We start from the raw sequence: 16,282 nt of genomic DNA on the forward strand, positions 1-16,282 counted from the left end.
AAGAATGCACACACAAACATCTAACAGAAAATGTCATATGTGTCTTAATATGTAATGGTAATCACCCTGCCAACTACAGAGGGTGCACTGTATACAAGCAATTGCAGAAAGAAAAATACTTACCGCTGAGGAAGAAGGAGTCCGAAGAAAGTGGAGTATACCAAAATTACATAGTACCAGGTCGCCAACAGCCGTAGTACCATACAGCCAAGTCGCAAATAATAATCAACAACTGAATCAAATTACTACATAACCATCTGATATATAAGAGTTAAAACAAATGATGAAGGGTCTCATGGAGCAGATGAGCACCATGCTCAACCTTCTTAACACCGTCGTAGCAAAGATGAAGTGATGGCAGACAAACTAAAATTTATGATCTGGAATGCGAATGGATTAGCCCAACACAAACATGAACTTAGTTTATACTTGACAAGTCATAAAATTGATCTAATATTAATATCAGAAACGCACTTCACAAAAAAGAATGTCTTAAAAATTCCATACTATATAGTTTACCATACCATGCATCCTGATGGAACTGCCCACGGTGGCACTGCAATCATTATTAAAAACACAATCAAACATCATCTCGCAACTTGTCTTGCAAAATAATACATACAAGCCACAAACATAGTTGTAGAAGACTTATTCTATCTTAAGGTTTATTGCCCTCCAAAGCACAAAATAACAAAAGAAGACTTTAAAAAGATCTTCGACGAACTAGGCAACCGATTCATTTGTGGCGGTGACTATAATGCCAAGCATCAGAGTTGGGGTTCTAGACTAGATACGACCCGAGGAAGAGAGCTATACAAAGCAATAAACAACGATAATCTAGAAGTAGTAACAACACGAGAACCAACGTACTGGCCAACCAACTTAAATAAAACACCCGATCTTCTAGACTTTAGCATAACTAAATAAATTAACAGGAACTATATGCATGCGGGAGTCATGTTATGAACTTTCTTCCGATCATTCGCCAGTTGTTATAACACTAAATAAAAAAATTCTCCACAGGGAAAAACCATGTGTATTGCACAACCGAAAAACAAACTGGAACATCTTTAAACAACTGGTGGAGGAGCGACTTCAACTAAACATTTCCCTAAAGACCAATGAGGAGATAAAATATGCAGTAGAACACCTAAACTTAGTTATACAACAAGCTGCATGGGACTCAACGACACCCATCAACAATGAAATGAAGAGTGAATACACTTCAATGTCAATACGAGAAAATATACTCCAGAAAAGCAAACTCAGAAAACAGTGGCAAACAATTAGAGCACCACAAATAAAAACTCAGTTAAACAATGCTGTCAAGGAGCTAAAAGAAATGATAGCAACAGAAAAGATTCTACAATTCAGTGAACACATAAAACAACTAGATACAACTGAACAAACAAACTACTCCCTATGGAAGGCTACTAGAAAATTAAAAAGACCCCAATACAATATACCACCATTAAAAAAAGAGCAATTCGGTTGGTTAAAAACACCAAAGGAAAAAGCAGAGACATTTGCAAACTACCTAAGAACTGTGTTCATTCCCAATGAAATAACTGACCCCAACCAAGAGGAAGCAATGAACCAAGCACTTGAAGAATCATACCAGCTAGAATTAGCAGAAAAAAGATTCAAGAAAAGTGAAATAAAGGACAGAATAAGATTTAATGCCAACCCTAAAAAAGCTGCAGAGTACGACCTAATCACAGGACAAATATTACAAGAACTGCCGGAAATAGGATATACATATCTAACACAATTATTCAATTCAATCATGAAAATCAGCTATTTCCCGCCACAATGGAAAGTAGCAGAAATAACACCCATTTTAAAACAAAGGCAAACCACCTAAAAGGGTAGAATCATACCGGTCCATCAGTCTACTACCAGTGCTATCCAAAGTGTTTGAAACAATTTTATTAACAAGACTAACGCCTCTCCTAGAAGACAAGGGAATAATTCCAACTCACCAACTTGGATTCAGGCAGAAACATTCTACCATTCAACATGTACATCGAATAGTAAACAGAATCAATAAAGACCTCGAAGCATCCAGATATTGCTCCGCCCTGTTCATAGACATAGTACAAGCGTTTGAAAAGGTATGGCACCAGGGGTTGCTCTATAAGCTGAGGAGTTGTTTGCCTCTAAATTATTACACACTACTAAAGTCATACCTTACAAATAGACGCTTTAGAGTTACAAATAACATAACTGAAGTCGAAAAATGGTTACAGAAATGGAGAATTAAACCAAATGAGCAAAAGTCGATACATGTAACATTTACAACTCGTAGAGGAACCTGTCCACCTGTATGTATTAACCGCAAACAAATACCACAGAAAGATGATGTAAAGTACCTTGGGATTTACCTGGATAGAAAACTGACCTGGAAAAAACACATATTTTTCAAACGAAAACAACTGGGCCATAAAGTAAGAGACATATACTGGCTAATAGGAAAACAATCCCAGTGTTCAATACAAAATAAATTACTCCTATACAAAGCGGTGTTGAAGCCAATTTGGACCTATGGGATAGAACTGTGGGGAACAGCTGCAAATTCTAATATAGAAATTATAGAAAGGTTTCAATCCAAAATACTAAGGATGATTTTAAATATATCGTGGTATATCACCAACAACGCCATACATCGAGATGCAGAGGTAACCTATGTAAAGGAAGAAATTACATATCGAATAAAAAAATACAAGGACCGATTGCGGGAAAAGCCAAACCACCTAGCAAGGAATTTGATGCAGATGTGTACAGTGCGCAGGTTAAAACGTAAAGTGACTAGTGATCTAGTGTGAGCTAAAAACAAGTGTATTGCTTATTTATGTTTTCCCAGAACCAGTAATAGTTTAGTAGACTAACATATTATTAGCATATTAGTGGCATATTAATATTAATGGGTATGTTCGCCAGCCGCCTAAAATATTACTTAATGCTTATTACTTTGTAAAAAACGGCAGATTGTAATAAATTGGGATATCATTAAAAAAAAATACTAACAAAAATCAGGTTACTCAGAAACTGTAGGTGATACGAAAAAACTAAGATCAGATTTGGTTTCAGCACATAAAAATCGATACAAATCAGCTATAAAGTCAAAAAAGTTTTCAACCAAAATTTTTTGTTGGACTGTGTTATCATTAAACTTCACATGATAAAGGTTAATCAAATCTTTGGATTGTTTATCTCAAAGAGAGATAAATGTTAATAAGCATATAAAAAGAATATAAAAATTATACATCTTGCGAATGATATTCAATGACTCCAAAAATGTTAAAAATCTTAGGTATTGTACTGCTATTGCTGGCAGGCGCGTACTGTGTAGAATCATCTGTTATTTCAGAAGATGATAATACCGTAATAGTGAACACCACTAATGGACCAGTAATGGGTGGTTTTGGAGCTAGATCACATGCAAATAGATCCCAAATTCTATACTGGTTTAGAAGTATTCCATATGCCGTACCTCCAGTTGGAGATTTAAGATTTGCTGTAAGTTATCAATTGTTTACTTTTGCTGAGAGTTACTATATGATTTGTTTCTAATTTTATTTATACACACAACAGACCGTTAAGACCTAGAACATTTTTATAAAACATAATCATAATCCAACCAATGGCACTACTGCCCAAACCAGGCCTTGGCCTCCTTTAGCAAGCTTCTCAAATCATTTCGATTTACTGCTGTTCTTTTCCATGAACGCGTATTTTGAAGGTTTTTGGCATCCTCATCTACTTGGTCTTCCCATCTCTTTTTTGGTTTTCCAACTGATCTTTTTCCTTGCATTCTAGCATTTAGAAATTTTCTAGCGATTCTATTCTCATGCATGAGGACCACCTGTCCTGTCCACCGTAATCTCTGCAGTTTAGTGTGGTTTAGTGTAGATATTGTACTAGAGTTGATTCGCTATATTGTTCGTATATTTCTTTATTATACCTTATTCGCCAGTTGTTATTTTCACTTATTGGGACAAGTATCCTACGTAATATTTTTCTTTCAAACACGTCTAATGAATTGTCTGATTTCTGTGTCACAACCCATGTTTCACAACCATAACTTACTATGGGCCTGATTATTGTTTGATAGACCCCGAGTTTTGAGATCCCGCTAGACATGCACCCCATTCTGGTGTATGTCTCTCGATTTGAATATGTGGCCTCTCGCGAAATAGGCTTTATTTGCCACTTGCCAGCATAAGCCTTCTATTTATTTCCGGTTCTTCTTCATTGTGACCAGGTCCATTCCTAGGTACGTGAATCTGTTCACATGATCTATATCGTCTATACAGTGTTGTTGTTACGCCGGTCTATTTGATCTGGTTTGTATGAGTAGTTTTGTTTTATTTGTATTTTTCTCACTCTGTTTCAACTCAACGTAGGTTTCTTCCGCCGTATTCATTGTTCTGCTCATTGTGTTTACCTATATTATCTGCGTATACTGCTAATTGGGTAGATTTATTTGTAAGTATGTATTTTCGATCACCGTCAACCGTCTAATTACATATTCAAGAACAAGATAAAAAACGTTGAAGCCAGTCCGTCATGTCACCTTGTTTCAGTCCTTGCGTTATCATAAACGCATCAATGATCTGTCCTTGAATACATAATGTGCTTCTGTTTCTGTCATTGTCATTTGCACTAGTCGCATTAATTTTGATGGTATGCCAAATTCTTGCAATATATTAGGTAGAATTATTCTACCTTCTATTGAAGCATAGGTTTGTTTAAAATCTACAAAGAGATTGTAAACGTCCATGTCATATTCTCATGCTTTGGCTAGTATGTATTTGTTTAACAGTAAATAGTTGGCCGATGGGAGATCTATTTTCATCCTGCTTGATATTCCCCGATGATTTTTTCAGTAAGAGGTTGAAGTCTTGGATTAAGAATGTTAGTGAATATTTTGTATTCCTCTAAAAAATTAAAAAAATGCCTCTATAATTCTGACATAACAGTTTGTCCTTTTTTATGAATAGGACAGATCATACTTTTCTTCCATTGTGGGGGGATTTTTTCTTCACTCCATATTTCTTGTATTAGCTGGTACATCTGTCATGTCAAATTTTTTCCTCCTTGCTTAAGTAATTCTGCCGGTATTTTATCTATTCCCGGCGCTTTATGCATTTTTTTGTATTTGGATTGCCATTCAGACGTCCTCTAGTGTTGGAGGTCTATACTAAAATTACAATAAAGATACACTGGAAGTAAACAAACAAAATCATGATTTCCAATATATAAACTTTGTAAATCATGATTTGGGATTTGGATTTGCAATGTATACTTATACATTGTGTCATTGTATCATTGTAAATTATTATTTGGGAGTGGTCCTCGTAAAATTCAAAGTATCTTGGCTTGTTTATTTCCAGTGTATTTGTTTCTAGTTTGTTTATTTCTTTATTGTGATTTTAGTATAGTTAATCCATTCTTTTCTCCATCTTCCCCCAGCACTTGTTGTTGTGCTTCTTTTTGTGCCTGCTGCTGTCGCTTTTGTTGTAATTGTGGTTGTGCCCTTTCGTTTAATAATTCCTTGATATACATCTTCCAAGTTTTCTTAATTTCGTCCATATCATTAATTATTTCACCCTTCTTATTTTTGCATAGGCTAGTCTTCGGTTTGTGTCCCTGTCTTAAATGTTTGATAAATTGCACTGCGTGTTTCGTTTTCCTTAAACTCCCTCTCTATCCTTTAGTATCCGTTGGTTTTCGTACTTTTTTTCTGTCTACATAGTTTATCTGCTCTTGAGTACCTATGTACATACGTAGTGTATTTGGTTTGTTGTGTTTTTGTCAGGTGATATCCAAGTGCCCTTATGTATGTCCCGATGTGGGAAGCATGTCAAACTGTAATCATATTATTTCCAGTTGCGAAGTCTATTAAAAAACTGACCATTCTCATTTATCTCTGTATATAGACTATGAATGTTTCTCTATTACCCCTAAGTACTCTACTTCTTTTACGATTTTTTGTGTCTCCTATCACCATTTTAATGTCGTTTCCTGTTATTGAGTCATAGATTCGTTCTAGATCTTGATAAAAGGCTACCTTAGTGTCTTACTGTCTATTTAAGGCATACAACTCTTTTTTTATCTAAGAGGATAATAATAATATATGAAGGATTAAATGTAGGAATAAAAGGCTAAAGTCAAAAAACCTTAAAAGGGTGCCAGTTTTACCAATATAATTTTTGTAGGCACCTGTACCTATAACCAATTGGTCAGGAGTTTTAGATGTACGATATAGTCCTTCGGAATGTATTCAAGGTTCTTCACCTGTAGCCGGTAGTGAAGATTGCTTGTATGTAAAAATATACAGCCCTCACGTAAGTACCTCTTAATTAATTTACGAAAAAACTATTCTATAGTGCAACCGTGTATCTGAGAGATTTTTATTGCACATTGGTAATAGTCCATCACTTACGGTAAAATATTGCAAAACCTCCGAATTTTAAAGAACCGATTGGATATGACATATGACATTTGGCATACGCATAGCTAACTGGTCAAAGACAAAGAAAGTAATATTTTGCCGATGTGTGATTTTGCCTGGGGGTGTTTACAACCGCTTCTCGAGGGTGAAAAACATTCGTTCAAAATAAGTCCGGAAGTGGATAAACTGATTAATTTTAATTAAGTGAATTTAAAGACAATGTATGTTTAATTTCGATTCAGAGGCAAGGCATAATCTGTTGCTGTTTCTGTTATGAACTTCATCAGTGCAGATGCTTGCCCGCCTCTGAATCAAAACGAAACGAAATTGCCTTTTTAAGGAGAATTTCAAAAATAGATTGAAATCTACTATAAGAACGCTGTCGCGATATCTATTAAAGAAAATAGGAAAGTCCCATATACAGAATACATTATTAAAAATAATAATATACACTAGTTTAAATTTAAAGACTTCCCTTGTTAGAACCTTCCTCTGTTAACATCCTAAATCTCTGCCTTCCACAATTTACAAGGCATAGAGACGACGAATATAGAAAACGGAAAGGATTCTACAATATGCAATCACATTCCGTTTTTATTCTAGGATAAGGTACGAGAAAAGATTCTTAGTACTCACGATCTGAGTAAAGATAGAAGTGAATTTAAAGACAATTTATGTTTAATTTCGATTCAGAGGCGAGATATAATCTACAGACAGCTGCTGTTTCTGTTATGAACTTTATCAGTGCAGATGTTTGCCCGCCTCTGAATCAAAATGAAACGAATTTGCTTCGTACCAAATAACTCGATATAGGGCCTAGCCGGGTAAGATGATGAAAAATGCCCCCAACTCGATTCGAATTCCATAAAGGTCACCATTTAGCACATATAGAGAAACTCACTTTCTGAAATTTTTAGTCCCCTAGGTGGTCACGTGACCCACCTAGAGCCTAATTAGGCTTTTTATGTTTTTATTTTTTATCTCAGCTGCATCAAGAGCTAGCGAAAAACTTTAAATGAAAAAGTTGTAAGTTTTAAAAAGTACAGTCCGAAATTTTTTTTTTAATTTTTGGCGGGAAATTTAATTTTCAGGCCGATTTTAAAATTTTAAATGAGTATAAAAAAATAATAAAGACATTCGTTTTCACGAAGAAAAACTGCATTTTTTTGTTTTTTTTTTTTCGCTTTGTGATACAATTTTATAAATGGTGTTTAAAAAAAGGTAACACCGTCACTAAGATAGATAAAAAACTGAAAAACAATTGGGGTTCGCTTAATAAAAATTTTTTGTAATGCCATCCATTTTCAAGATATAAATTACAAGATTACAAGATACATTAAGAAAACAAAATTTTACACATTTTTTACGATTTTGCTGAAACTACTGGCAACATTGTAATAAAATTTGGCAGGTTTTAAAAGGTAGTTATTGTGCATTTTTTGACATACAATTAAGAATTTTATATTCATCATTGGCGCGCATACGGGTAATGGTCTGAAATTTTAAAGAAAAAAAGATAGTACGCCACTGACATATTTCAAATTAACAATCATTTTTGAATTCCTCGTTCCATTTGTGACAAAAAATCGATCTTCCCATTTTTTCATACGACGCGCAATTTTTATGCAAGAAATAAAATATCTTATCCCTTACAAAGTATTCGAACCACTACATATGTTAAGTTTCTATACAATCTACATTAGCGTTTCCCAACCGGTGGGTCGTGACCCACTAGTGGGTCGCGGACGGATTTTAAGTGGGTCACGGTATGGCTCTTACAGTAGCTATGTAGCGTACAGTGACCGTGTTCCTTATTTTTTCTATCATCATGGGTGAGAGATGGGTCGCGAATATGAAAAAACATCAGAAGGTGGGTCGCCGGACATAAAAGGTTGGGAACCACTGATCTAAATTATACTCAACTCGTACATCCATAAAAACTTAATTCCAATACTTTGGAAGTATAGGGCTTTTCATTCACAGTCATTTGTTTCGAGCTTCCGTCATATGTCGTATAATCCGTGTATATTAATATTAAATACAGATTATACAACATATGACAGAAGCTCGAAACAAATGACAATCGATGAAAAGCCCTATTAAGGCCGCGTCTCACCATCAAATAATTTGATCAAACAGTTTGAGCAAACTTGACGTACTTGAGGAAGTACGTCAAAGTGACGTCACAATTGCAGTTTTTTTGAAATTCTAAAAATCTGTGCTCTCACTATCAGTCTAGTTTGATCAAATTTTTTGTATTGAGTTGTCTAAAGTCGACTTTACACTACATGATTTATCATGTGATTTGTCATATGATTTTTCCCATGACGAGCCGCATGACAATGCTTATGACAAAACGAGCCGTATAACAATGCAAAATCATATGACAAATCACACAGTGTAAACATGTAAATTTCACTCCATGACCAAATCATATGACAAATCACATGATAAATCATGTAATGTAAAGTCGACTTAACTTGTTTTGTACTTTATTTAAAATTAAAATTTTTCGTTATTATCCATAATGAACACTCAGGATGTGATGTCACTAACTGTCACTTTCAGTTTGCTCAAACCAGTTTGATCAAATTATTTGATGGTGGGACGCGGTCTTTAAGATATTTTATTTTTTGCATGAAAACGGCGCGTCGTCGGCGTCGTATGAAAAAAAAAGGGAAGATGGATTTCTTGTCACAAATGGAACGAAGAATTCAAAAATGATTGTTAATTTGAAATATGTCAGTGGCATACTATCTTTTTTTCTTTAAAAAGTTCAGACCATTACCCGTATGAGCACCAATGATGAATATAAAATTTTTAATTCTATGTCAATAAATGCACAATAACTACCTCTTAAAACCTGCCAAATTTTATTACACTGTTGCCAGTAGTTTCGGCAAAATCGTAAAAAATGTGTAAAATTTTGTTTTCTTCTTCATCTTGAAAATGGATGGCATTACAAAAATTTTTTAATAACCAAACCCCAATTGTTTTTCAGTTTTTTATCAATTCTAGTGACGGTGTTATTACCTTTTTTTAAACACCGTGTATCAAATTGTATCAAAAAGCAAAAAAAAAACAAAAAACGCGGTTTTTTTATTTTTAAAAGTCCGTTTCATCAATTTTAAAAATCTGAAAAAATTCAGGGTCAAACAATATGCAAAAACACACGTTATAAACTTTTTTCGTGAAAACGAATATCTTAGTTATTTTTTATACTCATTTAAAATTTTAAAATCGTCCTAAAATTTAAATTTCCCCCAAAAATTAAAAAAAAAATTTTCGGATAGAACTTTTTGAAACTTACAACTTTTTTATTTAAAGTTTTTCGCTAGCTCTCGATGCGGCTGAGATAAAAAATAAAAACATAGAAAGCCTAATTAGGCTCTAGGTGGGTCACGTGAGGTCAGCAACACGTCGGAGGAATTCCTCATTGACACCGGACTTAGACAAGGGGATCCTCTCGCCCCCTGCTGTTTAACTTCGCACTGGAACATGCAGTAAGGAAAGCTCAGCCACAACTGACAAACGGATTTGCCGCCCAAGGATCAAAAATACTATTAGCCTTTGCGGATGACATGGACACAATTGCACAATCCACCAGAGATGCAAAAGAAGTTTTCACCCTATTCGAGAACGGAGCCAAGGAAGTTGGTCTTAAGGTCAACGAGGACAAGACCAAGTACATGGTGGTTACGAAGAACCCAAGACCAAGGGTTAGACAAAACGTAACAATTAATGAATACAATTTTGAAGTCGTCAAGAATTTAAGAACTTGGGAGCGATCATAACATCTGAAAATAACTATGAAAAGGACGTGGCAGCCAGGATTATTGCAGGAAACAGGGCATATTACTCGTTAAGGACCCTACTTAAATCAAAAATACTCTCAAGACCAGCAAAAATAAGAGTATATAAGACAATAATTCGTCCCACAATAACGTATGGAAGCGAAACCTGGACTCTGAATCAGCGGGAAACAACAAAATTACTGGTACTTGAAAGAAAGATACTGCGGACTATCTATGGGCCTTGCAGAGAAGAGACAACAGGAGAATGGAGAAGAAGACACAATGATGAACTCCAGACAATATACGGAGATGAAAACATAGTACGCTACATTAAATCAAACAGAATACGATGAGCGGGTAACGTACTAAGATCAAGTGACGAAAGACTTCTAAACGCCACATTCTGGGAAAGGCCCGATGGAAAAAGGTCAGTTGGTCGCCCAAGAAAGAGATGGAAGGACGCAGTAGCCAGCGATCTACGCAAAATGGGAGTAAAGCAATGGGAAATAGCTGCTCAGGACCGACAACAATGGAGGGAAATAGTAAACGCGGCCAAGACTCACATAGAGTTGCAGAGCCAAATGATGATGATGATGATGATGATGGGTCACGTGACCACCTAGGGGCTAAAAATTTTAGAAAGTGAGTTTCTCTATATGTGGTAAATGGTGACCTATATAGAATTCGAATCGAGTTGGGGTCAGTTTTTATCATCTTACCCGGCTAGGCCCTTTGTATATTTATGTCGCCGCTTCTCAAGAACATAGGCTTAAGTCAAAAAAGACGATTTTAGAGGAGAGGCATTTTAAAATTTTATGGATATGATTATGAGCATAACTCCGAATAAGTTGTTACTTTAAAGCAATTACCTATACAATTTTGTTAGAAATATATTATACAAACTGTGATAACTAGATAAATTTATAGTGTTTTTGTTAACCCCTATTACATTTGAGTCTTTTTTCCTCAGAAACATTTACTTCAACTAAAACGCTGACCTAACTAAAAAAGGGTCCTTATTTTAGAGAGAATTTTCACAAAAACTAATCGTAAGTATAAGATCGGTCGTCCTTGACGAGAAGTAAACACAAATTGCTTCACATTCTGCGTGATTCTGCGCTATTCTGCGACGTAACTAACTTGGGTCTGCATTCATACGAAAATGTTCAAGTATTTAACTAATTTCGCGCTAAACAAATATAGACACTTGATGTCATCTCTTAGCAACTATTATTATTAACGTCATAGGTCTTTATTCACGCGATACTTTTATATTATACTTTTATTTTTAGTAGATTTACATTTAGACCAGGGCGCATCTGTAAAAATATTATTACATATGGACGTTGAGAGGTGACTCATGTTTTTTGCAGAAATTTCTTGAAAATAACTCATACAATAATATTTGAGTTATCCTCCCACTCAAAAAGGTCCGGAACATTGTTTAAATAATCAAAATGTCAAAAATGAAGGAAAAATTCGATATTTTTCTTGGTTTTTGATTATAACTTTAAAAGTATTCATTTCCGAGAAAATTGTACTACCATAAAAGTTGCGAAATTAAATTTTCTACAATATAGGATTGGTTAAATATTTTAAAAATTGTCACCCTTGTTGCAAAATAGTAATAATTGCGAAAAAACGATAAAAAAAACAAGTATTGGCATTTTACGTTTTTCAGCCATTTATGCTACACTTAGGACCTTCATATTTTACCCAGAATAACTTTATGATATAAGAAAACAATACTGTGAATTTCATTAAGATCAGTTAAATAGATTTGCAATCCAGCTTTCGCAAAAAAATTCATTTTTTCAAAATGTTGCAGGACTGACAATAAAGCAGACAGCAAGTTGAATTATTTTTTACATATAGAAGAATACTGTACCTTTCATTTGCAATTTGCAAAATTAAAATGAGTTAACCACTACGGCGTCAGGATTTTTTTATATAAACATTATTTTTTTGTGCTACGCGCAGGACAGCGGATAGTTTCCTCTGATTGGGCATTCCAATGACCTTTGATAATGATTGATAAATTTTAATTTTTAGTACATTTCGATATAAATAAATAAATTTGTTAATTGCAAAATAAAAACACATACTCTGTCCTTTGAAATAATACTTTTTTTGGCAAAAACTTACTTTGTTCATATATTTTAAGTTAGAGAATAAAAGTTTATTATTTTTAAACATATGCAATTATTTAAACAATATTTCACAAACAATAATCAAATTAGTTATAATATTTTTGTGGAGTTAAAATATTAAAGTACAACAAAATATAGAGTAAGAAAATAATATATTAGATAAAGATTGGAAGAAATTTTGGTGGAAATCAACTTGTGTGAATCGAACACCGCTGTCCTGCGCGTAGCACCAAAAATTAATATTTATTTAAAAAAATTCCTGACGCCGTGGTAGTTAATGGATTTTAATTTTAAAAATTGCAAATGAAAGGTACAGTATTCTTCTATACGCAAAACAAATTTCAACTTACTATCTGCTTTATTTTCAGTCATGTAACATTTAGAAAAAATGATTTTTTTTGCAAAAGCTGGAATGAAAAATTTATTTTGCAAAATCGATTGAACCGATCTTAATGAAATTCACTGTGTGGTTTTACGATATCATAGAGTTTTTCTGGGTAAATATGAAGGTCCTAAGTATAGCATAAATGGTCGAATAACGTAAAATGCAAATACTTGTTTTTTATGGTTTTTTTCGCAATTATTGCTATTTTGCAACAAGGGTAACAATTTTAAAATTTGTAACTAATCCTGTGTTATAGAAAATTTAATTACGCATCTTTTATATTAGTACAACTTTTCTCGGAAGTAAATACTTTGAAAGTTATAATCAAAAAACGAAGAAAATAATCGAATTTTTCCTTCATTTTTTTACATTCTGATTATTTAAACAATGTTGCGGACATTTTTGAGTGGGAGGATAACTCAATTATTATTATAGGAGTTAGTTCCAGGAAATTTCTGCAAAAAAATATGAGCCACCTCTCAACGTCCATCTCAAAACAGATGCGCCCTGGACTAATTAATATGTCAATTTCGTCAAATTTTGACTTAAGCCTACGTTCTTGCGAAGCGGCGATGTGTACCAAATAACTCGACAAAATATTCAAAGTTAGCTGTACTCTTGGAACGCCTTTTTCGTATTGATGACGCGCTGATGTAGCCTCTTAATAGCTTTTTATTTTTATATTAGGAACCAAACAAAGACCTCAATCTTCCAGTAGTTGTATGGATTTACGGAGGAGCCTTCTTCGAAGGCTCTGCAGATTTTGACGATCACCGACCTGATTTCATTCTTTATGAAAATGTAATCGTGGCAGCTATTCAGTATAGACTTGGATATTTGGGTTTCATGTCGCTTGGAGATACTGTAGCTCCAGGAAATAATGGAATTAAGGACCAGATACTAGGGCTTAAATGGATTAAGGAAAACATTAGGAACTTTGGAGGAGATCCCGACCAAATAACCGTTTGGGGCCAAAGCGCCGGAGCCGCTTCTGTGGCTTATTTACTGCAGACTAACCAAACAAAAGGTGGGTTTATATTATATTATTTTACGTTGATAATAAACTCACATTAAAAATTAAAGTAATATTCACATTTCTCTACTTTCTCAAATATAAATTTTATTCTCTTAATCATTATGTACTTATTTTCCTCTGCTTCTTCTTATTCGTCTTTCTTTTTATAAGCAATTCTGCTTATAGTCCAGAGAAATAAGATTTTTTTTCGGGACACTTGAGCAGCCAGGTTGCAAATGGGTTTTTTGGGTACTGGGGTGTATTCTGTAACATTTCCGTTAAATTTAAGAGGCCTCTAAAATTTAACTTTTAACGGTCCTCTAAAACTTTTCGGTTAGATTGTCATTCTGTAAACACATATTATAGAGGACCGCTAAAATAATATTATTTTAGAGGAATCCTCTAAAAGGTTTTGGAACAAATACGGCAACGTCGCACGTTGATCGTTTTGAACTACTTTTAACCTAGAAATTGACCGAAAACTGACTGTTAGAGGCCAAAAACCTTAAGAAGAAGAAGAAAATGACAGTTTCCTAGAAAATAATACTTATTATATTTAATTATTTTTTAGTAAAACTCATATTTTCCAATTAAACATTTTTATTTATAAAGTTATACATTAAAATATTGCTGAAAAAATGCATATCTTATTTTTTCTTCTCCCCTTCGACACCAATTTTGGTCAAATGGTCTATTTTCAATAACATTAAGGTCATCTTATTAATCTGCATCTGGGCCCTGATTCTAATTCATTTCGACAGTCGCAATTTCATTTCGACACCGCCATGACAGCCGCAGAATATAGCGATTCTTATTCATTTCGATATTAGTTACAACTGGGGATATTAATCTTATCATGTTGAGACTGCTCAGAATTTGGGTTGGCGCTCCCGTTTATTGGAACTTGTTGATAGTCTGGGAAAATTATCGAAAAAATGCCATTTTTGGGAAAAATTATTTACCAGCTATTTTATTGCTAAAATCGAATCTTAAGATTGCATATACAGTGCGTCCATAAAGTAACGCATAAATTCATTATTTCGTAAACCAGCGACATTAATGAAAAATCCTGAAACGGGTCGATTTTTATTTTTAGATTCAGATTTTTTGGCATATATATCATACTAGTGACGTCATCCATCTGGGCGCGATGACGTAATCGATGATTTTTTTAAATGAGAATGGTCATGTGATAGCTCATTTGAAAGGGTATTCAATTCTCTATTCACTAATATAAACATTTACCTAATTATTTATACAAGGTGTTCAAAAAACATTTTTTTAATTAAAATAATTGAAACAAAAAGAAGAATGTACGTAATTTATTTAATTCAAAATACGTTTTACTGTTGTCAGAAAACAGGAAAAAAATGTTTATTTGAGAAATAAATATTGTTTTTTGCTTAAATTCAATGTTAAAGCTGCCACCCACCTGTCGCTTGGCAGTTTGAACATTTCGTTTAAGCGAAAATCAATGTTTATTTGTCAAATAAAATTTTTTTCTGTTTACGGACAGTAGTAAAATGTATTTTCAATTAAATAATTACATTATATTCTTCTTTTTGTCTCACTTATTTTAATTAAAAAATGTTTTTTGAACACACTGTATAAATAATTATGTTAATGTTTATATTCTTGGATAGAGAATTGAATACCCTTTTAAATGAACTATCATATGACCCCTATTCTCATTTAAAAAAATCATCGATTAAGTCATCACGCCCAGATGGATGACTTCACTAGTATGATATATATGCCAAAAAACCGTAATTTAAAAATAAAAATCGACGTGTTTCGGGAATTTTCCTTAAAGTAACCACTTTACGAAATAACGAATTTATGCGTTACTTTATTAGTAATATGGGGTATGACAAGTCCGCAGAAAGTGTGTTATTTTATTTATAAACAAATTAGCACTTCTAAATCTTCTTTATTTTTCAATTAGTGGTCTGTAACTCCTAAAATTTTTCCTTTGAGCCAAAAACACTCAAATAAAAATTCACCGTAATTTAGTTCTGCACAAAGTTATTTTTTTTTTCCGATTTCCTTCAACAAAAATTTTACTCAGAAAATCCGAGTTTTCCCAAAAAATCTGCAATTTTCAATTAAAATTTTAGGGAAGTACCTAATTATTTATCAATAATTAAATAATTGATGACATGAAAGATTTATTATAGTAGATTATACAGAGGGGCTAAATTATGGAATAAATTCATTTCTTTAAAACGGACGATTTTGGAGCAAAATCCCGAAAGAGGTCGATTTTTATTTTTAAATTACAATTTTTTGGCATATATTTCTTACTAGTGACGTCATCCATCTGAGCGTGATGACGTAATCGATAATTTTGTTAATGGGAATAGGGGTCGTGTGGTAGGTCATTTGAAAGGGCGTTCAATTCTCTATTCAGTAATATAAACATTATTATCATTAGGTATTTATACAGGGTTGCCAAAAAAAATTTTTGAATTAAATTAATTG

General features: G+C 33.5%; 1 protein-coding gene across 1 annotated transcript in view; it reads left to right on the forward strand.

The window, feature by feature from the left end:
- The first annotated feature begins 2,869 nt into the window (after positions 1-2,869).
- Positions 2,870-16,282, forward strand: part of LOC126885033 (acetylcholinesterase-like) — a 63,653-nt gene continuing 50,240 nt past the window's right edge. The window contains exons 1-3 of the mRNA XM_050651450.1: positions 2,870-3,519; positions 6,222-6,350; positions 13,474-13,813. Of these exons, the coding sequence (XP_050507407.1) occupies positions 3,286-3,519; positions 6,222-6,350; positions 13,474-13,813 (703 nt within the window). The 5' untranslated portion in view covers positions 2,870-3,285. The remainder of the gene's footprint in view (positions 3,520-6,221; positions 6,351-13,473; positions 13,814-16,282) is intronic.

The sequence above is a fragment of the Diabrotica virgifera genome, chromosome 5, assembly GCF_917563875.1.
Source record: "Diabrotica virgifera virgifera chromosome 5, PGI_DIABVI_V3a".
NCBI lineage: Eukaryota > Metazoa > Arthropoda > Insecta > Coleoptera > Chrysomelidae > Diabrotica > Diabrotica virgifera.